This window comes from Hemitrygon akajei, chromosome 8, assembly GCF_048418815.1.
Source record: "Hemitrygon akajei chromosome 8, sHemAka1.3, whole genome shotgun sequence".
NCBI lineage: Eukaryota > Metazoa > Chordata > Chondrichthyes > Myliobatiformes > Dasyatidae > Hemitrygon > Hemitrygon akajei.
In genome coordinates, this window is record NC_133131.1 from 155,058,986 (window position 1) to 155,084,611 (window position 25,626).

The 25,626-nt window shown below is 38.1% G+C and overlaps 1 protein-coding gene across 2 annotated transcripts in view; it reads right to left on the minus strand.

Annotated features, from left to right (window-relative positions):
• The window catches only part of ube3c (ubiquitin protein ligase E3C), a 161,992-nt gene that overhangs the window by 53,033 nt on the left and 83,333 nt on the right, over positions 1-25,626 (minus strand). For both annotated transcript variants that reach the window (XM_073054880.1, XM_073054879.1), the window contains 3 exons: positions 23,711-23,798; positions 17,426-17,523; positions 7,778-7,910 (listed from right to left, as the gene is read on the minus strand). In XM_073054880.1, the coding sequence (XP_072910981.1) occupies positions 7,778-7,910; positions 17,426-17,523; positions 23,711-23,798 (319 nt within the window). The remainder of the gene's footprint in view (positions 1-7,777; positions 7,911-17,425; positions 17,524-23,710; positions 23,799-25,626) is intronic.

The following is a 25,626-nucleotide window of genomic DNA, read 5'->3' on the forward strand; positions in this document are numbered from 1 at the left end:
CAGCGATAGAAGACTTTAGTTATGTGAGAATAAAGCAATTAGGACTGTTCCTTCTGGAACACAGAACTTTGACAGAAGGTACAACAGAGGTAATTAAATTATGACAGATATCAACAAAAGAAAAAAAAACATTGCCATGGGTGAAAGAGTCATCAATTAGATACACAGAATGAAAGCTATTGGCAAAAGAACTAAAAATGACTTGAAAGTGTATAAGATAATAAGAGGCCTGGGCCTTTTTTCCAGCATGGCAATGGCCAATGCTAAGGCATAACTTTAAGGTGTTTGGAGGGAAGTATGGGGCGGGGGGTGCGGCTGTCAGAGGCAGTTGTTTTTTTAAATACACACAGAGTGGTAAGTGTGTGGAATGCACAGCCAGAAATGATAGTAAGAGCAGATACATTAAGGACATTTAAAAGGTTCTTAGATAGGCACACAAATGAAAGAAAAATGGAGGGGTATGTGGGAGGAATAATTTTGGAGTAGGTTAAAAGGTCAGTACAAAATCTTGTTGCCCAGAGTGTGTTTAAAATATTTAAAATGCATTGACAAGGGTAGTGATTGCTTTTAATTCTGGTCCTGATTTAGCAGTTACAACAGTAACATTTTCAGTCTTTGTAATGACCTTTTATCACTCTACAAGACTACAAGTGATAGTACCTTCAGCAGTTAAGGCAAATTCAGACATTGCATTCACTGGGAATCTACAAATACTTTCCTTTATGGTATTTATACAGTATCACAATGAAAGGACAACGTTGCCCTCGACCACATCACTTCCATTTGCACACGTCTGCCCTCACCCCATCCCCCCGCCACCCCACCAGGGATAAGGTTCCCCTTGTCCTCACCTACCACCCCCCCCCCCCCCCCAATGACCTGGTTCAACACAATGGTGTCGTGTGGAGGCTTGCGGGCTTTAAGGACTCCATCAAGCGATGCCAACTCAGGGCCACCCATGTTGGAACAGCTGTGAACAAGATGCCAGACAAAGACTGATCCAACCCAGGTTCCTGAACAGACAGACTTGTGTCTGCCGCTCCTGGGTCACACTTCACCATGAATCAAGCCAACTTTTCAACTGGAGGAGTGGCTTGATAAAAACCAATTAATAGTGTGAAGAGAAAAACACCAGCTATATGAAACAACAACCACTCCCATCCCCCAAGCCTCCATGTCCAGCACATAATTCTCCATAACTTCCATCATCTTCAACAGGATCCCACCACCAAGCACATCTTGTCCCCTACTTCTTGCTTTCCGCAGGGATCACTCCCGATGTGACTTCCTTGTCCATTCGACTCTCCCCACTGATTTCCCTCCTGGCACTTACCTTTGCAAGTGGAACAAGTGCTACACATGCCCCTACACCTCCTCCCTCACTACTATTCATAGCCCCAAACAGTCCTTTCAGGTGAGGTGACTCTTCAATTGTGAGCTTATTGGAGTCATCTACTGTATCCAGTGCTCCCGGAGTGGCTTCCTGTATATCAGTGGGACCCGACGTAGATTGGGAGAATGCTTCGTCAAGCACCTACACTCCGCCCACATGAAAAATCAGGATCTCTCAGTGGCCACCCATTTTAATTTCACTTCCAATTTCAATATGTTAGTCCATGGCATTCTCTACTGTTGGGATGAGGTCACATTCAGGATGGAGGAACAACACCTTATAATCCGTCTGGGTAGCCTCTAACCTGATTCCATGAACATTGATTTCTTGAACTTCCGGTAATGCCACCCCACCCCCCAACATTCCCATTCCCCTCTCTCACTTTATCTCCTTACCTGCCCATCACCTCCCTCTGGTGCTCCTCCCCCCCTTTTCTTTCTTCCATGGCCTTCTGTCCACTCCTAACTAGTTCCCCCTTCTCCAGTCCTGTATCTCTTTCACCAATCAACTTCCCAGGTTTTTATTTCACCTCTTCCCATGCCCCCCCCCCCCCCAGTTTCACCCATCTCCTTGTGTTGCTTCCTCCCCTTCCCCCACCTTCTTACTCTGACTCCTCATCCTTTTTTCTCCAGTCCTGATGAAGGGTCTCGGTCCGAAATGTCGACTGTACTCTTTTCCATAGATGCTGCCTGGCCTGCTGAGTTCCTCCAGCATTTTGTGTGTGTTGCTTGGATTTCTAGCATCTACAGATCTCTTCGTTTGTGAAATGACAAGCAAGTGGGATTAGTTGGATTAGTCACACAAAGCCCCAGTGGCTTCAGTCCAGGCTGATATTCTTGTGCTGTTCAGTAGATGCACTTTGACACAGAATTAAACAGCACACACAAACTGCAAGTTACCAGAAACAGACTAGAAGAAAATAAATGCAAGCAAACAAAATCACATCTTTCCCATTAAAATGGGACTATTTTAGCATTATATGCATTCGAGCTTTTTTAAAAGTTTACTCTATCACACTTTAAACGCAAAATCTTCCTCTCAACCAATGCTAAAATGTCAAATTTATCACATTTACAAGACTAATAAAAAAATTAGACGAGGCATTAGGACTAAATACACTTAAAAATAGTGGGTGCTATTAATATTCATCTCATATCATTCAATTCTAATCAAATCAATGGAATTAAAAGCAAGGAGGCTTGCAAACCAAGTCCAGTAAAGTCAAGAGTGCTACAGCAGAAACAGGCCCTTTGGCCTATCTAGTCTAAGCCAAACTGTCATTCTGCCTAATCCCACCTGGACCACAGTCCTCCATACCTTTCCCATCCATGTACTTCTCCAAACTTCCCTTCAATGTTCCAATCAAACCCACATCCACCGCTTCTGTTGAGAGTTCATTCCATACTCGCATCACCCCCAGAGTGAGTAAGATCCTCCTCAGACCCCTTTGTTCTACTGCACCCCTCAATGCTCTACTGTTCACTGTACAAGTCCTACACTGGCTTATTCTCCTAAGCCTCACACCTCACACGTGCCCGCAATAAATTCCAACTACCATTTTTCAATAAAGCATTTTGAAGGTTTAGCGCTAGAGATAAATAAATTTTTCTCCTGAAATTTTATTGCAAATTAGTTGCTCTTCTAATATTAACCCAAGAGATTATACTTCAAAATACCCTGAAAATATTGAGTTTAATCACTATAGGCTTGAGTTTTAAAACAACATAATGTTATAATTACGACCAGCAAACTATCTGGCTTGATAAAAATATATTTTTTAAGGGTTTGATATTTTATCATGTCAGATGCCATTTAAATAGGAAAATTCTCAAGACAGATTTCTAAACGTTTGGGGGAACATTTCTTCAAACTCAGCCGCAAGTACAATTGCTTTAATACTGACTGAAAATTTCAGGCAATTATATCTCTTATGAAAAATAAGATGGCTACACCTTGCTGAAATGATTACTAAGACATTCTATATTTTATCAGAATCAAGTTTATTATCACCGGCATGTGACGTGAAATGTGTTAACTTAGCAGCAGTTCAATGCAAAACAATCTAGCAGAGACAGAGAAAAAAAAACTTAATAAATAAGCAAGTAAATCAATTATGTATATTGAATAGATTTTTTAAAATGTGCAAAAACAGAGATACTGTATATTAAAAAAAAAAGTGAGGTAGTGTGCAAAGATTCAATGTCCATTTAGAAATTGGATGGTGGAGGGGAAGCAGCTGTTCCTGAATCACTGAGTGTGTGCCTTCAGGCTTCTGTATCTCCTACCTGATGGTAACAGTGAGAAAAGGGCATGCCTTGGGTGCTGAAGGTCTTTAATAATGAACGCTGCCTTTCTGAGACGCCGCTCCCTAAAGGTGTCCTGGGTACTTTGTAGGCTAGTGCCCAAGATGGAGCTGACTAGATTTTGTGATCATTAAAACCCTAACACAATCAATTAGATGTATTGTGTGGAAATACAAATTTTCATCTGACTTTCAGTTAAGATTTTAATACCCCACACCATATATAACAGCAAAGTTCAAAGTACATTTACTATCAAAGTATATCATATACTGCCTTGAGATTCATTTTCTTGCAGACACTCACAGGAAAATAGAAATACAATAGAATTCACAAAAAAACAACCATAAAATCTAACAAACGTCCAATGTGTGCAAAAGACAACAAATCATGCAAATAAAAAATGTAAATAAATAATACTGAAAATGTGAGTGGCAGAGTCCCCAAAACTGGCACCCTGAAGGCTGCGAAGTCAATTCACTGCTGAGACGAGCAAAGCCGGTCCAGGAACTTGATGGCTACAGGGTAACAACGGCTCCCAAATCTGGCAATATGGGACCCATTCCTGCACCTCCCACCTGATGGTAGCAGTGAGAAAAACAGGAAATATATCAAACAGACAGGATTGTCTCAAATGGGGGACCTTGGCCGGTATGGAGTAGTAGTGCTAAACAGCAGTTTGTTTTCCGCTCCCAGGTCTCGATGCTTTCATCTGGTTTAAAGTCTGCCCCAGCCGTCTCTTCTGCCCTCACATCTGGTGATGATGGCTGAACTTCACCCACTTCAAAGTACTGTACCTGCATTCCTCAGAGTCAAATTCACTGAGTCTTCAGGAGATGGTAAAGACACTAGTTCATTTAGGCCAGTGGTTTCCAAAGTGACTGATACCATCCCCCTGGGGGTGGTGGGAATTTCTAATGGAGCGATGAAGATAAAGGGGGCAGCTGAGGAATTACAGGCTTAATTTAATAAATTATTTACATATTACAGCATTTGATCCTCAGCGTCTCATAATTGATTACAATAATCATGTAATCAACTCATATCTAGCTAACCCTACTGCTCTCTTAAGATTTTGCTTTAAGCTCATCATAGTTGTTGAAAAGCACTTGACACTTCTGCATTTGATATTTCATCAGAAATCTGGACAGAAGAAATCATGTTATTTCTGGGCCAAGACCATACATTACTGCCGTTCACTACTGTAGTAGTGATTCCCATACTCTAATACTGTAATGCAGTAACACAATTCCTGCAAATTAGGATACGGCGTTCAATGGGGTAAAGTGCAGAATTTGCCCTTTTGAATGGTTTTGACCGTATTTCTCCAGCCCACGGCCCTATTGAGATATCATTGCCCCACTTTATGTACCTTCAGGCATATATGGATCTATACCAGCACCAAGCAATGTGTCTGTTGTGTGACAATTTCTTTTTCCAAATGAGGCAGTGAAACCATCCATGCTCAAACATTTGAAGAGAATACACTCTGATAAAGCAAACAAGAACTTGGCTTATTTTTAGTCACTTTGTGAAAACTTTCAGAAACAGAAAATACTTCAGAACATGTCTGCTAGCATTTCACAACCACACAGTTATGGTTTGCGTGCTTCCTACAACATTTCATTGCTCATTGCTATATTTTAAAGCCCTGTAAATTGTAGAACTGATTCTGCCAGTAGTAGGGGAGGTTCTGAGTACAATTTTGCATAAATCACCAGACCAAATAATTAAACTGACTCCAAACAGTGACAACTCTATTCAAAGATGTATTAATGTCTGAGAACGTGGAAAGCACATTCAGCAAAATACTCTGGACAACAGAACTTGCTTTGCCAGGTAATGAATCTTTGCTTCTTGGTTATATTTGCTTCATAAAAAAATGAAAGCATTGTTCAAGAATTGTTATTTGCAATGGGACTGGAAACAGCTATGAAGGGGAAGTCAATATTTCTAGCTGTTGAGCAATTTTTCAAAGAGAAGCATGTTCCGTGCACAAACTTTCTTGCCTGTTATTGCTTTCTTGAAAAAAGCTGTACTTAACATATTTACCACTCACTGTGTAATTCATAGACAACAACTTGTTGCAAAAACCTAAATGATAGGCTACACAAATTATTAAATACTGTTATTACAGAGGTAAATAAAATCAAGTCCCATGTGCTCAATTCTTGACTATTTTGAGAGATTTGTATTAAGAATGATGAACAGTTTGAGCACTTGCTGTTGCACACAGATGGCTGTCAAAAGGAAACTGCCTGAGATGCTTTTATGCACTGTGATAAAATTCCCTGAAGACTCAAATACTTCATTCAGTAATCAATGTGACATTACTTATTTGTCAGAATTATTCGCAAAGTTAAATGAAATCAAATTTTAATTGCAAAAACAGTTGAATCTTATCAAAGTCAAATCAATTGTCTCCCCATTTCTGTCCAAGTTACCCCTATCTAAGTGCAACACTGGACATTGCAACCTCTTTCAATTTCTAGGCCACTCTGAGTTGGAAAAGAAAGAATAACATAATGATCTTCAAGAAAACTGTGCCCATCTAGGTGAGCTGCATAAAGACATATCACAGTGAAACTTCAGGATCTTCTCTCAATCCAAATTCTAGATTGAATAATAAATCCATTCTTGAACACTTGTAATGAGGAATTAACAGGAAAGATAGAAGAACTGATCTCACTACAAAATGACTTTGATAAACTGAGGTTCAAAATAAATCATATCGGACTATTGGTTGCAGTAAGAAATTTCTGAGACTATCCTGCACATTGTAAAAAGATCAAGATGTTCGTTATTGCCTTCCCAACAACATATTTAGTGGAGTGTGGATTAAGTGCAGTCATTAACTTATTTCAAAGTAACAAAAACAAACTGCAAATTACTGACATTGTGATCTGAGACTCCTTCTGAGCGATATTCAGCCTGGTGTTGAGAAGCTGTTACCACTGCCCAAGCCCACCCATCTCACTGGTAAGTGAATAGTTGGACTACCACATGGATCAAATTATTTGGTTCCACGAGGGAAAATGTTGAAGAATTCACTATTAGTTCTAATATAATTCCAAATAATGGAGGTCCTTCTACTTTCAGGTGATCAGATCTACCAGGTCTTCTTTAATAAGTAAAAAGATGGAATAATTACATTGATTAATGTACAACTAATGTCAACCACATAGTATCTAACAGATTTCCAACTTGTGTGTGTAAGTACATATATACACATACTATAACTTATATACACACAGAAATACATATATATATATATATACACACACACAGATATTTATTTTATTTCTTGATTAATTGAAATACAGCATGGAACAGGCCCTTCCAGCCCTGTTGCCCAGCAATCCCAATTTAACCGTTGCCTAATCAGGGAACAATTTATAATAACCAATTAACCTACCAACCAGCTCGTCTTTGGACTTCGGGGGGGGGGGGGGGGGGGGAGAGAGAACCAGAGCACCTGGAGGAAACCCACGCAGTCATGGAGAACGTACAAACACCTCACAGGCAGTGGTGGGAATTGAACACAGATTACTGGTACCGTAAAGCATATTCTGCTAAACCACTATGCTACCGCACTGTCTTAGATAGAGGTATTAAAGTTTGCACATCTTTGATTAGACTACTAAATTTTAACAATCATTGCACTGAGAATAGCGGTACCATATAAATGCATTAGAGAATAATATAGATTAGGCTAGCCTCAAAGCAATCCACTATTTCACATTTTCATGAGATGCCAATGCAGAGAATTAGAGTGTATTGTGGCCCATGAACTATTTTTCTGACATACTCAAGACACCACACAGGAATCAGGAACTAGAGAAAAGCTTCATCATTAAGCAATTTTTTTAAAACTACAACTACAGCAAGAATATTAAGCACATTTATAATACCGTTGATAACAATCTTAAATACCCTGGGCATTTTCATTATTATTTCATGAAGAGTGACTTTCTTCCAACATTTTATGTTCAACTTTGACAAGCTAATTAACATGATTAAATAAACATTGTCAAACTTATTCTATGTAAAAACACAAGGTGCAACTCTCCAACACCACACCTACCATTTTCTGGTGACAGCTTGTCATATGCATCTTCATAGATGTAATTGCGTCGAATTATGACATTGATCCCGTCTAAAAGTGGCCCTTCCCCTTGCACTTCCTGCTTATCAGCAATGATCAATCTTTGGAAGATCTTAAAAAGAAATCACTGCAGGTAAAGTTAAGGAAAATTGACAGAAAAAATGCCAAACAAACACCATATCTGTTAAGTTTGTTTTTAAATTTAGTACAATTTGAATGCAAACAGTATCAACTAAGGTTTTTGATTGGGTGCCTAAATTCTAATACACATGCCTGAAATATGGATACAAATTAGCAAAAATGGACACTAGGACCTTTAAGTCTACTCTACCATTTAATAAGACCATACTGATCCGATTCTAAGTTCAAACTCCACATCCCCATCTAACTCCAATAATCTTTCGTTCACGCCACCCCATCAGCTTCAACCAACTTGGCCTTAAGATATTCAAACCATGTCCCTTCAAAGAACGGCAGTCCAGAGATTCGCAACTCTCAAAGAAAAAATTTCACTTAATACATCTTAAATGGGAAAACCTTTTCCTTAAAAATATTGCTTGGCTCCAAAGGTGCCACATGAGGAAACATCATCGCATCCACCCCATCAAAGACCCTTTAGGATCTTATACTTCAATCAAGTCCTCTCTCACTTATCCAAAATCCAGCAGATACAAGGTTAGCTTTCCTAATCTTCCCATTCCAGATTTGTCTAGTAAATCTTCTTGGAACTGCTTCCAATGCACTAACAGCATTCCTTAAATAAGAGGACTGATGCTGTACATTTTTAAGTATTGTGAATTGTTTTCATGTGATACAAACTTCCTTGCTTTTTTAAAGTGCAATGACAATAACAAAAAATAGACAACACTACAAAAGACCATATATTAATAAAATTACTCAACAACAAAGCACCTTTTATTTAAAGGACAATTAATTAATATCAGCCATCTCAATTATAAGGTTTTCAGACAAGCCTAGTGAATAGAGGAATCACAGTGTACATTCCTAGATCCCCAAAGACATTGCAAAGTGGACAATGCAACTAAGGTGGCAATTAGTATGATTTGTTCATGACACTGAATTATAGAAAAGGGAAATTAAACTCAAACTGGATAAAACATTAATTAGGACACAGCTTTATGAGTGAATGCAGAAGAGAATAAAGACCACTTCCAGGATCCATGAGCCCAAACTACTGATCTGTTAAAAGGAATCATATTAAACTTAATTTCCTATGATTAGATTGTGGGCAAATGAACCTGACATCCCCACCTGCACTAGCCTAGCTGAGGAGCATATGAACATTCAAGCTGAACTGAAAACAAGAACCTGCCGTCAGGGAGAATAAATTCCCAACAAGTCATTAACTATCATTATCTCAAAATGAGATGTGCATTATCTACTCCAGCTAAAAACTATAATGTAAAATACTCAATCTGACAATCAAATTTATTTTGGAGCAGGAAATCAAGGCAATATTTTAGGGTGAGTAGATGGCAAGACCCCATTTCCTTAAGCAGCATCATCAATAAATATGAAATATATATTTAATTTGTGTAAGTGTGAGGGAATTCAGGAGAAAATGCACAATAAACTAGCTTGCCTCTAATGCTACAAATACCTGTTTTGGAAAGTCATAGTAATAACCACTCAGCCGTCTGTATTTAGATTTTATATTTTTAATCCCTCATCACCAAAATGCCACTGTCTTCAACTCAGTTTCGTGCCTGTAGCTCCTTTGTAGTAAATAAGACATGGCCAGACAAGTTCTAGAGCATTCCCAGTATGTTTTGTTGTCAAATCAACATTGTGAAAATACTTGGTAATTTTCTGCTTAAATAACTTAGATGAAATGCAAACTCAAGATATCAATTTATGGCAATTAACTGGCATATTTAAGAATTGAATGAATAAAGGATCTTTACCCTGAAACATTAATTCTATTTCTCATTCACAGCTGTGTCTGACTTGCTGAGTTTCTCCAGCATTTTCTTTTTTTTGTTACAGACTTCTATCAATTCCTTGATTTTCCTTCACCTCATTCGAACTCAAATGTGCTAAAATGAACAATATATATCTGTGTTTGTAATTCCAACTCAACTACAGGAAATATACTTTGGTGCAATGGATTGTAAACAAGCAGAATTAGGATGAGTATAATTATATAATGAATTCAACCCTGGTGATCTTCAGAAGCAAAATAATGAACTAATGGGATTAATATCCGTTTTGTTGAGAAAAGTGGAAAACTTTGAAATGGAAGTAATCTGTAAAGGATTAGAATGAACTAAAAACTTTACAGAATAAAACTCATATGCACTGCAACTAAAAAAACATTTTTTTTACTGATTTTTAATCAAATATGTCATCATATAATACTTCATTGGAAGCATTAATCAATTTTGAATAACAAGTAGAATTATAAAGAAGCCAGTAAAGAACTCAAGAAGGGAATTAGGAAAGCCAGGAGAGGCCATGTAAAGTCTTTGGCAAGTAGCCAAGAGAATCCCAAGGCATTCTATACACACATCAAGAGCAAGAGGATACATAGGACGGTAGGACCACTCAGGAATAAATAGGGGCAGACTTCCGGTTAAGATGGCGGTAGCTTAAGTCGCTAAAACTATTGCTCCGCTCCATTTCATATACCTGCATTTCTTTCTTACTCTTCCTCCCACTATTGAAGTTGCTGGCTGCACAATGAGTGTATCTAAGCCTACTAAATTGGCAAAAAAAGACACTCCATCGGGAGCAACCTTGAGTGAAATTGTGTCGCTGTTAGAACAAACCCGACAAGATATGTTTTCTCAATTTAGTTCGTTGGAACTGAAACTGGATAAAATCAACTCTACACTGGAGAATCACGCTCAATGTTTATCACATGTTGAAGAAGTCACGAAGAAACTAGACCGTCGTTGTAAAGACCTGGAAAGAGTTTGCTCTACCCTAAAGGAGCATAATAGCAAGTTAACTCTTAAAGTTATGGACCTTGAAAGCAGGAGTAGATGCCAAAATCTTCGAATTCTCGGCTTGCCTGAGTTTGTTGAAGGGGGATCGCCTGTCAAATTTTTCTCAAACTTTCTATGTGAGATTTTTGGAAGCGAAATACTTTCCAGACCTCCAGAGATTGATCGAGCGCACCATATCTCTACATCTCGCTCAGCGGATGGCCAGAGACCATGTCCAGTGATAATTCGCCTCCATCGTTACCAAATCAAGGATTTACTAATTAAAGAAGCTCGCTGATGTAAAACGCTTCAATATAAAGGTCATGCTATCCATTTAGTAGAGGACTATGCACCTCAAGTTATGAGTCAACATGCTGAATACAGAGGAGTAATGAAAGTTCTCTACGATCGTGGACTTCATCTGTCTCTCGCCTATCCTGCCCGGCTCTGAATCAAGCTTAGGAACAGCGATTTTAAACGTTTCAATTCGGTTGCAGAGGCGCAGACCTTCATTGACAGCCTATCTACTACTTTGAGTTCCTCAAATACGATATGATATGATTTTTTTTTCTTTTCAGCCTTTTTCATTTCTGTTTAGATAACAGTTATTTTTTTCTCTAATATTCTAATCTTTATTTCTATCTTTTTCATTATCCCTTTAACTCAATATATTTCGATACAATAGATTTCTATTTTTCAGTATGGACATTTTCATTTTCCTTAAATAGAACTGACTGTGAAACTATGTAATTAGACACCTCTTAAAGGTCTTTGGAGACTTTATTTCAAAATGGAGTCGGTGTCACATTAAAAAATTGATATCGGTTCATGAAGTGACGACGTCTTTGAATGATTTTTTGTTTTTCTTTTCAGACGTCAGTCTCCAATTTCTACAAATCTTGATATTTTCTTCTAAATCTAAAATGTAGCTGTTGTTGCATTTACTTAATTAGTAGCTTAATTATGTTGCATTGTCTTATTGAAGTGTTTGTTTTTCATTTTCTCAATTTTAGTTTCTATCTTACATAATTTTAGTTCTTTAAAGGTGATGTTTTTTTTCTCTCCAGTTAGATTATTTTAACCTTAAGCAGCAGTTGATGCTGTACCTTTAAACTCAGTTTCGGGTTTGGATCAAATTCCTCTCAAATGGATTTTTCTTTAGTGGTTTTTTTTCTTATTTTTATGATTCGGTTGGATTACTTACTTTGACGTTAAAGTTTTTTTTCTGTATAACTGAGTTTATAGATTATCTTTTTTTCGGTTTATCAACTCTAGCGGGAAGGTTGGGGTAAAGTTTTTTTTAGACCATTATTATACTTTAAGATTTACAAACTTTGAATGTATTGTTTTTTCTTGTTAAGGTAAATCTGTGTAACTCTTAAAGCTTTTTGGTGTTTATTTCCATTACTGTATCAACAGTTGGAGTGGAGATAATTAAGATGTTACCTAATTGGAAGTCCAGTAGGGGGTTAGTTTTTCTTGGGGAGAGCTTGCTGCTTTATATTTGCAGCTTTCTTGTTGTAGATTTAGAGGGTGTGGGTGGGAACTCCAATGCTAATATTATATATGGAATTTTGACATATTTGTACTATACAGGATGTAATTTCATCCTTTTTTTTTTCTTCTATACTTTTGCCCCAGAATTACATATAAATTTCAGATATGGTTTAATGCCCGCTATCCTTTTTTTTTCTTATGTTCAATGGTTAGTCCATTGAACTTTGTCAGCTGGAATGTTAAGGATTTGAACCATCCGCTTAAAAGGGGGAGAGTGTTCGCACATCTTAAACAGCTTAGAGCAGAGTTAGTCTTTTTACAAGAAACACATATTCATCACTCAGATAATTCTCGTCTTATGGCACGATGGGCAGGACAACACTTCCATTCAGCTTTTCAGGCCATGGTGAGGAACGTTTCAATTCTTATAAACAAAAATGTTTCCTTTGAGCTTCATAATAAGATATCTGATCCTAATGGTCATTTTATTATTGCTTCGGGGAAACTTTATAATACACGGGTGGTCTTAGCCAACCTTTACACTCTTAACTCGGATGATGTAGGATTTTTTGACCGTTTTTTTCCTTCATTGCCAGAACTAAGTTCATACTCTCTTATATTGGGTGGTGACTTTAACTGTTGGCTGGATCCAGTTTTGGACAGATCTTCTTCTATCCCTAGACAATTAAGTAAATCTGCTTTATTTATTCAATCTTTTCTTTCTAATTATGGAATATCTGATATTTGGCGTTTCTTTCATCCACATGAAAGAGATTACTCCTTTTTCTCACAAGTTCACCACACATTTACTAGAATCGACTATTTTTAAATTGATAATCAATTGATCCCATCCGTCCGCTCTTGTGACTATAAGAGTATATTGATTTCAGATCATGCCCCACTTACATTGTCCATAGATCTCCCTGGCCTCCCTCAAGTAAATAAACACTGGTGTTTTAATCCGACTTTGTTGTCGGATAATGACTTTGTAAAATTTATGGAGGATCAGATAACTTTCTTTTTAAATACTAATGCACTACCTGAAACCTCTAGTCAGGTGGTTTGGGATGCAATGAAAGCATATCTAAGAGGTCAAATAATTTCCTACACAGCAAATTTGAAAAGAAAAACTCACAAAGAACGTTTAGAATTGATCAGATTAAAGCTATAGACCAATTATACGCCCAGGTCAAGGATCCGGAGTTATATAAGAGAAGAATGGAACTTCAAACTAAATTTAATCTTATTTCTACTTATCTGATTGAACACCAACTTCTGGGCAGTCGGAGTAAGTTCTATATTCACGGGGACAAATCTGGTAAGTCCTTAGTTAACCAACTTAGGCGCTCTAAAGCAAAACAACACATCACTAAAATTCGAATGAGTAATGGGAATATTAGTGTGGACCAGTCTGAAATTAATGATTCAGGAATTTTTACTCTCAACTTTACACCTCTGAATCCTTTAATGGTAATACTACTGTTATGCAATTTTTAGATAGTTTAAATATTCCTAAACTTTCTTCTGATCTTAAACATAAATTGAATGAGCCATTATCCTTAGAGGAAATATCCTCTGCTATTTCTGCTTTGCAGCCTGGTAAATTTCCTGGTCCTGATGGGTTCTCTACAGAATTTTATAAATCATTTTCCTCATTGCTCTTATCCCAACTTAGTTTAGTTTTTTCTGATTCTTTTAAACAAAATAAATTGCCTGCATCATTTGATGAGGCTTGTATCATTCTTTTAACGAAAAAAGGCAAGGATCCATTAGAATGTGCTTCATACATTTCTCTATTAAATGTAGATGCTAGAATTTTAACTAAATTTTGGCCCGTAGGCTGGAGGCTATCTTACCCTTAATTATCTCTGAGGATCAATCTGGCTTTATTAAAAATCACCTCCCTTTTTCAATATTAGACATCTTTTTAATATTCTATATTCATCTTCATCAGGGACCCCTGAATGTGTTATCTCTCTTGATGCCAAAAAGGCGTTTGATCGGGTGGAGTGGCATTATTTATTTGCGGTTTTAGAAAAATTTGATTTTGGATATTTTATTAAGTGGATTAAGTTACTATATTCCCATCTAATTGCATCAGTTTTGACTAATTCCCAGCAATTCCAACCGTTTGATCTTAAACGTGGCACCCGACAGGGATGCCCTTTAAGCCCTCTGTTATTTGATCTGGCTATCGAGCCATTGGCAATTGCGTTTCGAAGTTGTACTGAACTGACTGGGATCTGGAGGGGCGGTTTTGAGCACAAAGTCTCTCTATACGCCGATGATTTGTTACTTTTTATATCAAACCCGACCACCTCCTTATCTTTGTTGTTTTCACTTCTCAATAAATTTAGTCAGCTATCCAGATACAAACTTAATCTACATAAGAGTGAACTTTTTCCGATAAATAAGGAAGCACAAGAATTAGAATTTCACAATCTCCCTTTTAAAGTAGTAAACAATTGTTTTACTTATCTTGGTGTTATCGTAACAAGGAACTATAATCGACTGTTCAATGAGAATTTCAATAATCTTTTAAATTTTACAAAACAGAGATTAGCACAGTGGTCTCCTCTGTCCATGTCTTTAATTGGGCAAATTGATGTAATTAAAATGTATATTCTCTCTAAATTTTTTATACTTATTTCAATTTTTACCTATATTTATTCCTGAAGTTTTCTTTGATTCTTTACATTCTATTACCTCGTCATACCTATGGCAGGGTAAACAGTCCAGACTTAATAAAGCTCATCTCCAAGAGCCTAAAAGGGAAGGTGGCTTGGCGTTGCCTAATTTTCGTTCGTATTATTGGGCAGCCAATATTCGTAATATTATCTTTTGGTCCTACTTTTATAATCAGTCTGTTTGTCCAACATGGGTGGCAATGGAATTAAACCCTTATAAGAAATTATCTATTCCAGCTTTACTTGGATTTGTTCTTCCTTGCCAATTGCCAAAATCTATTATTAATCCTGTAATCAGGCATACTCTGAGAATATAGGCTCAATTTGGAAAATACCATGGTCTTCATAGTTTTTCCCTCTCTAGTCCTATTCTATACAATCATTTATTTCAACCGTCTATGCAGGATTCCACATTCCAAGACTGGTGTAGGAGAGGTATCAGGCGTTTTGAAGATCTTTTTATAATCGGTTTGCATCTTTTGAACAGTTGTCTATAAAGTTTAATTTACCGAATACTCATTTTTTTTAGATACCTTCAAATTAGACATTTTATTAGCCCCTTAATACCACATTTTCCTGAACAACCTGATAAAAATGTTGTAGACTTGTTTCTTCAAATGAACCCCTTGGGCAAAGGCGTAATTTCTACTATTCGTGTTAAATTTATGATTCTCAGACGAGCCCCTTGTGATAAAATTAAAACTGCTTGGGAGCATGACTTAGGTTTTTCTTTGTCCGACAAAGTTGGGATTCAATTCTTAAATACGTCAATTCAATCTCCTTATGTGCTCGTCATTGTCTCCTGCAGTTTAAAGTCGTCCACAGGGCTCATATGTCCAAAACCAAATTGGCGAAGTTCTATCCTGATAGGTGTGACAAATGCAAAAGAGGTGAGGCTTCCCTTTTCCATTTGTATTGGGCCTGTCCTACTCTGGAAAAATTTTGGAAAGATTTTTTTTAACTTTATCTTCTATATTAAATTGTAATTTGGAACCTGATCCTTTGATCGCTCTTTTTGGCATTCTTCGAGACCCTGACAAGCATTTGACCCTGGCTAAACAACGAACATTGTTTTTTGCCTCTCTTTTAGCCAGACGAGCAGTACTCCCTAAATGGAGAGATGTAGTTCCCCCTACCCATGCTCAATGGCTTAGGGATATTATGTCTTGTTTAGATCTCAAAAAGATTCACTACTCTCTTTCTAATTCGGACATAAAGTTCCATAGGGTGTGGGGATCTTTTCTTGAATATTTTCATAACTCTCACCTAGATTGACAGGTGAGTGTTCTTTTTTCCCTTGATAATCGGACCCTACATTTCCAGCTTTTTTTTGACTTTTGTTTTTTTCTGATCAGGTAGCAGGCTGCCCCCCCCCCCTTTTTTTTTATTACAATATATAGTTCTGGGGTAATAAAAGTGTATCTCATATAATGATTGGCTTGGAGTTGGATAGGTGATGGATTGGGTGCTCTTCTTTCTTTTTCTCTTTTTTTTCTTTTTTACTATGGGTGACTTGCTCATTTGTTAAGACATGTATTATTGTTATTTTTGTTTATATGGCAATGATCCCTCTATATATTATTATTGATTTTCTTTTCTTTGTTGTAGTTTTAGAAAATTATAAATAAAATATTTTTAAAAAGAATAAATAGGGGCACACTTGCTTGGATGCAGAGGATCTAGGTGAGATCCTCAAAGAGTACTTTACATCAGTATTCAGCATGGAGAAAGACGCAAAGGATAGGGAGATCTGTGTTCAGTGCATTGATACTGTATGTTTGGGCATTTCAAAGCAAAGAAGGATGTAGTGTTGGGTCTCTTAAAAAGCATCAAGGAGTTCAAAAGTCAGGAAGCCACATTGCAGCTTTATAAAACTCTAGTTAGGCTGCATCTGGAGTATTTCATACATTTCTGGTCACCCTATTATAGGAAGGAGGCCAAGGCTTTGAAGAGGGTGCTAAAGAGATTTACCAGGATGTTGCCTGGATCAGAGGGCACATGCTATAATTAGAGATTAGACAAATTTGGGCTGTTTTTCTGGAGCGGCGGGGATATAAGGAAAGATCTGAGAGGTTTATAAGATTTTGAAATGCATAGAGTAGACAGACAGTATATCTTTCCCAGGACTGAATTGTCTAATACCACAGGGCATGAGCCAAGAGGGGCTAATTTCAAAGGAGATGTGAGGGGCAAGGGGTATAATATATATGTACATGTACACACACACACACACACACACACACACGTGTATATAGATGGATAGGCACATGAATATGAGGAAAATGGAAGGATATGAACATTGTGTAGGCAGAAGTGATTAGTTAGCCATTTAATTCATTTAATTACTAATTTAATTGGTTTGGCATAACATTGTGGGCCAAAAGGCCTGTTCCTGCGCTGTTCTCTTTTTTTAAAGTAACTTTCCATGAAATTAGTTGACAGTAAATTGAAAAACACTATCACAGGGTTTAACTTTACAGAGGAATAGTATTTACCTTTACTCGTTCTTCAAATGGAACTACAAACGGTAGTTCAGTTAAAATGGCAAGATGACGCTCTTCAGCTACAGATAACTGAGCCGGCTCTTGACCAACTGGAAAATAAAGTCAAATTCTATATTAAAGTTTGGTTTATTGAAAGCTGCATGAGCCAATAAAGCCAAAATTTAAAGCCAATAAAGCTAAAATCAGCAAACTGCAAAGCATCCGTTATGCCACTAACAAAATACAAGAATAAGTTGATGTTCTGATGTGAGCTAGAATTTAACTATACACACATAAGCCATCTTTACTGTCTGCAATGCACTTTTAGGCTATCTATCAGAGACAAAATAAAATCAAAAATGTTGGGAATACACAGAAGATCTGGTTTGCATCTGTGTTAAGAGAAACAGTCACCATTTTAGGTTGAAAGCTCTTAGAACTGGACAAAATAAACTTAAGCTGAGGGAGGTGATGCCTGAGTGCAAGATCAGAATGATCATAGGAACAAGTTGAAAGATCATCTGGTCAATGAATAAACAGTAGCTGGAGCAAAAACAGAGAAGAATGTGGAAATTGCAAAATGCAGATGAAAAAGACATGTCCAAGAATCACCACATGAAATGTTCTATCACTAGAAATCTGAATTATTGTGTTAAAGGCTCAGAAGGGGCAGACTCTTTCAGTGCATTCAGGAATGTGTTTTTACTTAGTAGTAGACAAACAAACAAGGGAAAGTGCATTATCTTGGCAAACATAGCTGGTCAAATAGAGGGAATGCCAGTAAGGACCTTTTTGAACAAAGTAATCAATAATCAGAACATTTTCTATGGTTATGGAAGATGATAGTGGCTGAACCAGTAATTAAGGTCTTAAATTAGGAGAAGGCCAATTTCATTAGTTTAACAGAGGACCAGACAAAGAAGACATTAAAAGCATCTATAGCAATATGAACAAAATGCTGGAGGAACTCAGCAAGTCAGGCAGCATCTATGGAAATGAATAAACAGTCGACATTTTGGGACAAGACCCTTCATCAAGACTGGAAATGAAGGGGGAAGAAGCCAGAAAAAGGTGGGGGAGGGTAAGGAGGTCAAGCCAGAAGGTGACAGGTGAAGCCAGGTGGGTGGGGGAGGGGTGAAGTAAGAAGCTGGATCGTGGTAGGTGGAAAATGTAAAGGGCAAGAGAAAAAATCTGATAGAGTGGAGAATGGACTATTGAAAATGGGAAGGAGAAGGGGCACCGGGGGAGGTGATAGGCAGGTGAGGAGAGGAAAAGAGTAGGGAAATGAAGAAGGGAAGAGGGGAGGGGAAAATTTACCAGAAGTTGGAGAAAATGCTCATTGCATAAGGTTGGAAGCTACCCAGACGGAATGAGGTGATGTGGGCACCTGTGACCGACTGTATCCAGTAACGACCACTGCTGGGAACCTTACTGTTTGGAATAAACGTGAATGACTTGATGCGCATGATCAGTAAGTTCACAGGTGACACAGAAATTGACAAGTGTTGAAATCAGCAGGGAAAGTAGTCTTAGGCTGCAGAGATATTAATGCTTTGGTGAAATGGGATGAAAAAGGGCAAATGGAGTTCAACCTAAACAAATGAGAGATGATGCATTTGATAGGAAGAATAAGGCAAGTGCAGACCGAAAGATACGGTTTCAAAAAGAGACCAGAAGGTAAGCGTGAACACGTAAAGGTGGCAAGGCAATTTCAGAATGTGGTTAATAAAGCATACACAGCAATACAATAAATTCTGTATAAAAATAAAGCTATGGCACTTACAATTTGTGATATGGAGCAATACTAATTTTGAACAGAATATTTTTGGTTGTACATTTCACATACCCAAACATGTAGAACATAAAAATTAAAAACAAGCATTGTTCAGTCAGCATTTATTAACTTTTCTAAGTAACCCTTAGTAGTCCTGAAGTTGCTTTTTTGGAACTGTTAGAAAGGAAGTTCTGGGAGCAAAGAAACAGCAAAGATTCATCACTAACTTTCCAAATCAGAATAAGATTAGCTCTATGTCACATACACATTCAATATACAGTGAATGTGTTGTTTGCGCCAACAACCAATATGCTGGGGGAGGGGTGGGGGCCAGTCCACAAGTATTGCCATACTTCCGGCACCAACATATTATGCCCACAAGTTACTAACTCTTACTAGTGCAACTTTGGAATGTGGAAGAAAACGGGAGTAACTGGAGGAAAACTAAAGAATGTACAAACTCTTTACAGATAGCAGTGGGAAGGAATTGAGCCCCAAATGCTGGCTCAATTAACCACTACACTACTATGTTGACACCTCAAGGAAAATTTACAGGTAACAGTTTCTCTTTCTAAATGTTAAAGACTGCAAGTTTGAGAGACAGCATTGAACTTTATCTCTATTCAACACTTTGTTCTATGCTTAGGTAAGGACATAATCATAATATGAACAAATGTCTACCAAAACAGGAAGAAAATTGTTTATCTGTCAAATATTTTTCATTAGCTCCATGTTACTAGTTAATCCGCACAGGGTAAAAAGCATTCAAACAAAATCTGCCTGTGCAGCAAAGTAAAGCCACCATCCTACCACTAGAGCTCAATTATTCTGGTCAATTAGTCAATTTTATCTGAATTTCTCCATCAAGATTCTATCTTTTACGAGAAATATGTTCTCTGCTAATCAATGAAGCCTATTTATCATTCCAGTTGCTGCCATTTAAGTAAATGAAAAAGGCCAAATAAACACAGCCATATGTGCTTCAACGGTACTTTCACACTAATTGAGTTTATTCCATGTGGAGTCAAGTGGCATTAAACAAATCATACACACATTGTTATTTGCTTGTTTCACACTGTACTCTTCACTGAATTGGATTCAAACTTCAAGTCATTTAACATTAAAGGTATAATTGCTCTATCAGGAAAGAGTTTTAGAATCACAGGCAGACTTGAAAATTCATCCAAATCCACATAAAATAGAATGTATCAGAACTATAGCAAAATAATGTCCACATTGCATAAATATCAGATTCACAATTAGCTTTGAGGCAAAGAGCTTTTCCATCTCTAATACATTTATTATTTTGACATTATAAATGACAATTTTATTGCATTTTTCTATTAAAAGTAAAATCAAGAATGACTCAATGTATAATTTATTAAATCATTATTTTAATGCAAATTTTTAAAAATACTTCCAAATTAAGCCCAGAAGCTACATAATAAACAGTGATATTATAACTGGCATCTTTGATTCACAAAATAGATAAAGGTTAAGATGTGATTCAGTGCAGACCACCTTTTCAAGTGAAATATCTCTCTATTCTGCTATAACTGCATCCAACTGTGTTTTATTTAAATGATTCCACAATTTTGAGCGTCACTATCTTATCACTTATACAATACCCTTAATGTAAAAAAATCCTAGAGCTTCACAGATTAAAAACAGTCCCAAGGAAAGAGCTGAAAAGATGGTTTGGCAAAAACGATTCATTTAAGGATGTGTACATAAGGGGAGGGCTCAGATGTAGCCATTAGAGAATGTAAAGAAATGGGCTGCACAAGGCAAAATCTCATTTTTTTTTGTTTCCACACAGTTCCAACAACTATACACCTATAGATACAGGAGCAATGGATAAGCAGATTAACCCTACATCTGCCTTTGTCTACTTTTAACATGTATCCTTACCTGGCGGTAATAGAATTATCTAACAAAGTTATTTGGAGCACAACAAAAATAATTTCACCCCCTCTAACTCTTTGCTGAAAATATGTACTTTCAATTTCTCTCTCTACTGTCTCTAAAACCTCAGTCTTGATACATAAAGGAACAGTTGTACTGGAGCACAGCACAAGCAGAACTTTATCATACAGGCAGTCCCCGGGTTACGTATGAGTTCCGTTCCTGAGTCCGTCTTTAAGTCGGATTTGTACGAAGTCGGAACAAGTACATCCAGTATTATTTAGCGTCAGTTAGTCAAACGTTTGTCTTAGTATATAGTACATATTTTACCTTTCGATGCATATAAAACACTTAAGAAACATATGTATTCCAATAACTAAACCACTGCGTTGCTTAATTGTAGCTTTCATCGGGGCAGCGCCTTTCACATGCTCCATTATTCTTACTTCAGCCGTTAAACTTTAAAATTGTTCCGATCGTTGACCAACTATAGCCTAACGCTTTTCCAATGACCGATGGCGTTTCACCTCTTTCCAAACGCTTTATTATTTCCACTTTATTTTCAATCGCGATCACTTCCCGTCAATGGAACAGAAACACTGCGGGCGGCGGGTCCCCAGCTGCGCCAGCTCCCGAGGTCCGCTGGGTCCTAAGGACCACCGCATTGAGACAGGCTAAATGGGACAAGTGGGGGCTGTGCTGGGTTTGGGTATTTGATCATCCACAATATTCCATGTGGGGAATTTAAACTGGAGGTGGCAGTGTTTTTTTTTTGAGGTCGAGTTGCGAGCTCGACATCATCCCAGCATGGGAACGGTCTATCACTGGATCAAACTCGAGAAACTCCGTTCTCCAGCTGATCTCACAGCGCCACCAGCCGAGCGGAACCGGGGGGGGGGGGGGGGCAGGCGGGGTCAGGGTGAATTTTACTAAGAAAAATTTAAGCCAAATGCAAAGTTAAACACTCAACACAGTGTCAGCGGCAACAACTTAAAATGGTGGACGGTGTCGCGATCCGACTTAAAATGCCGGACAGCGTTCTCCTACCTCAGTTCGTAAGTACAAGTTGTCCGTAAGTCAGATGTTCGTAACTCGGGGACTACCTGTACTTTTGTCAGGTAGTCTGTTTTGACAATACAGTGCAAATTTATTATCCATTGATGTTTCACACAAACTAGGCATAAGCCACAAATCTCTGGATTTCTTTAACAAGTTGAAGATGTAACTAGTAGAGTGGATAGGGGAGATATAGGGGAGATGTGGTATATTTAGATTTTCAAAAGGCTTTTGACAAGGTCCCAAACAGGAGATTAGTGTGCAAACTTAAAGCACACGGTATTGGGGGTATGGTATTGATGTGGATAGAGAATTGGTTGGCAAACAGGAAGCAAAGAGTGGGAGTAAATGGGACCTTTTCAGAATGGCAGGCAGTGACTAGTGGGGTACCGCAAGGCTCAGTGCTGGGACCCCAGTTGTTTACAATATATATTAATGATTTAGACGAGGGAATTAAATGCAGCAACTCCAAGTTTGCGGATGACACGAAGCTGGGCGGCGGTGTTAGCTGTGAGGAGGATGCAAAGAGGATGCAGGGTGACTTCGATAGGTTAGGTGAGTGGACAAATTCATGGCAGATGCAATTTAATGTGGATAAATGTGAGGTTATCCACTTTGGTTGCAAGAACAGGAAAACAGATTATTATCTGAATGGTGGCCGATTAGGAAAAGGGGAGATGCAACAAGACCTGGGTGTCATTGTACACCAGTCATTGAAGGTGGGCATGCAGGTACAGCAGGCGGTGAAAAAGGCAAATGGTATGTTGGCATTCATAGCAAAAGGATTTGAGTACAGGAGCAGGGAGGTTCTACTGCAGTTGTACAAGGCCTTGGTGTGACCGCACCTAGAATATTGTGTGCAGTTTTGGTCCCCTAATCTGAGGAAAGACATTCTTGCCATAGAGGGAGTACAGAGAAGGCTCACCAGATTGATTCCTGGGATGGCAGGACTTTCATATGAAGAAAGACTGGATCGACTAGGCTTATACTCACTGGAATTTAGAAGATTGAGGGGGGATCTTATTGAAACGTATAAAATTCTAAAGGGATTGGACAGGCTAGATGCAGGAAGATTGTTTCCGATGTTGGGGAAGTCCAGAACGAGGGGTCACATTTTAAGGATAAAGGGGAAGCCTTTTAGGACCGAGATGAGAAAAAACTTCTTCACACAGAGAGTGGTGAATCTGTGGAATTCTCTGCCACAGGAAACAGTTGAGGCCGGTTCATTGGCTATATTTAAGAGGAAGTTAGATATGGCCCTCGTGGCTAAAGGGATCAGGGGTATGGAAAGAAAGCAGGTACAGGGTTTTGAGTTGGATGATCAGCCATGATCATACTGAATGGCAGTGCAGGCTCGAGGGGCCGAATGGCCTACCCCTGAACCTATTTTCTATGTTTTTAGTCCATCATCATTCATACTTCTGTTCAGTGTACTCCTAACTCTTCTGATGGAAACGGTGACAGCAATTTCTACAGACATGTATTGACTTAGCAGTGAATTGTGCAATAAACTCTTCATTTAATGCAACATAAATTAACTATAGTGAGAGGATGGCAATTACCATCGAGAGTCGATTGCAGTGGTCCTATTCTTCCCATTCGACGCATCCTCCATACATGCCTGGCTGAGGGCACATACAGTTGTGTGACCTAGTATTAAAGAGATGCTGACATTAAGTAATTGCTGGTCTTAAAACAATAACTTTACAATTTATATCGTTTACTTTAAATGCCTCACAGGAATTCACATTAGTATTTCTATAAAACACAAAATGGCATGTCAAATAATCAATTTAGTATTGACAACTGGTGACCAGAAAACGAAGGCAATTAAGCTAAGTGAAACACAAACAATATAATGTTGATGTTGGAAATTAAAAGTAAAATCTTGAAATATTTGTCAAGAAATATAGTGGTGAGAGAAAAATACTTAATGCTTCAAATTGATGACCTTTGAAACAGAACTGGCAAAGGTTAGATGTGACGGGTTTTATGTATGAAGGGAGGGAAAGAAGATAGAAAAGGAAAGAGCAAGAAAGGTCTGTGACTGGTCGGAGATTAATTAAAAAAGGAATAACGGTGCAAAGGAAGAGGAAATGGCTGAAAGTAACGAGTGAACAGCCAATAGAAGACACAAGCAGAAATTATCATTGCCAATAACTAGCTTTACAAAAAAATCAATATTTTTACTTACTGTTGTTCAAGTCCATACAAGATCCGATTAGACCTTATTTAACTTTATAAACTGAATGACTTCAATGATTTCTACTTGGCATCATTGCTATCTTTATGGACACTTTTTTTTATTTCTCCTATTATCCATTCCTTTTGCTTCACATCATACTAACCTCTATCTTCCATCAATTCCCTCTCTTTATCTTTGTACTTGCCAAAGACCTGTTATGTGTCTAAATTTCCCCAGTTTTGATGCAGGGTGATCCAACTTAAGTCTTTTCCATTGAGTGCAGCAACTCCATTGGCAGCATTTTATTTAATACATCCCATTACATGGAGTCATACAGCAGAGAAACAGGCCCTTCCGTCCACCAGGTCCATTCTAACCACAGCATCCTCCCCAGCTGCCTGTGTTACTCCCATTACCTTCCGAGCCCTTTCCCTCCATGTACCTATTCAAATGCCTCCTAAATGTTGCAACTGTACCACCTAATCACTTCCTCAAGCTGCTTATTCCGGGTACTGACTATCCTTGTGTAAAATGTTAGTTCTCACGTACCTTTTAAATCTCTCCCCCTCTTTTCTTCAATCTGCATCTTCTAGTTTTTTGACTCCCCAATCCTGACGATTACAGTGACTGTCTGCCTTATCCATACCTTTCACAATTTTATAAGCTTCTGAGGTCACCAATCATTCGCTTACACTCCAAGGAATAAAGAACCAACATGACCAACCTCTACTATAACTCTGGCCCTCTGATCCAGGCAGCATCCTCAAGTCTCTTCTGCACCCTCGCCAGCTTGATAATGTCCTTCTTATAATAGGGTGACCAAAACTGTACACAACACTCCAAGGATAGTCCCACCAATGACTTTTATAACTACAGCATAATTCTTCTACTCTTAAACTTGATGCCTTGAGTGATGAAAGCCAGCTAAACATCTTCACCACCCTGAGACTTTACTAAAGTCTATATAAACAACATTCACTGCCCCACCTTCATCTACCTCCTTTGTTACCTCTTCAAAATACTCTAAAAATTCATCAGACGTACATTTCAAGAACTTTCTTTTTCCCCGGCTTGTTTCAAGTACAGCCACAGCTGAGATATCAGGAGGCAGGTTAATCTTGTGCCTTCACTTAAGAAGAGCAAGAAGGACAAACCAGGGACCTGCAGGTCAGTGCCTAATGTCAGTGGTGGAAAAGTTAGTGGAATGAAATCTGGGAGAGGAGATCTCTCTGCCTTTGGAATGACAATAATCAGCACAGCTTTGTGTACAGAAATTTATGTTTCACAAATTTG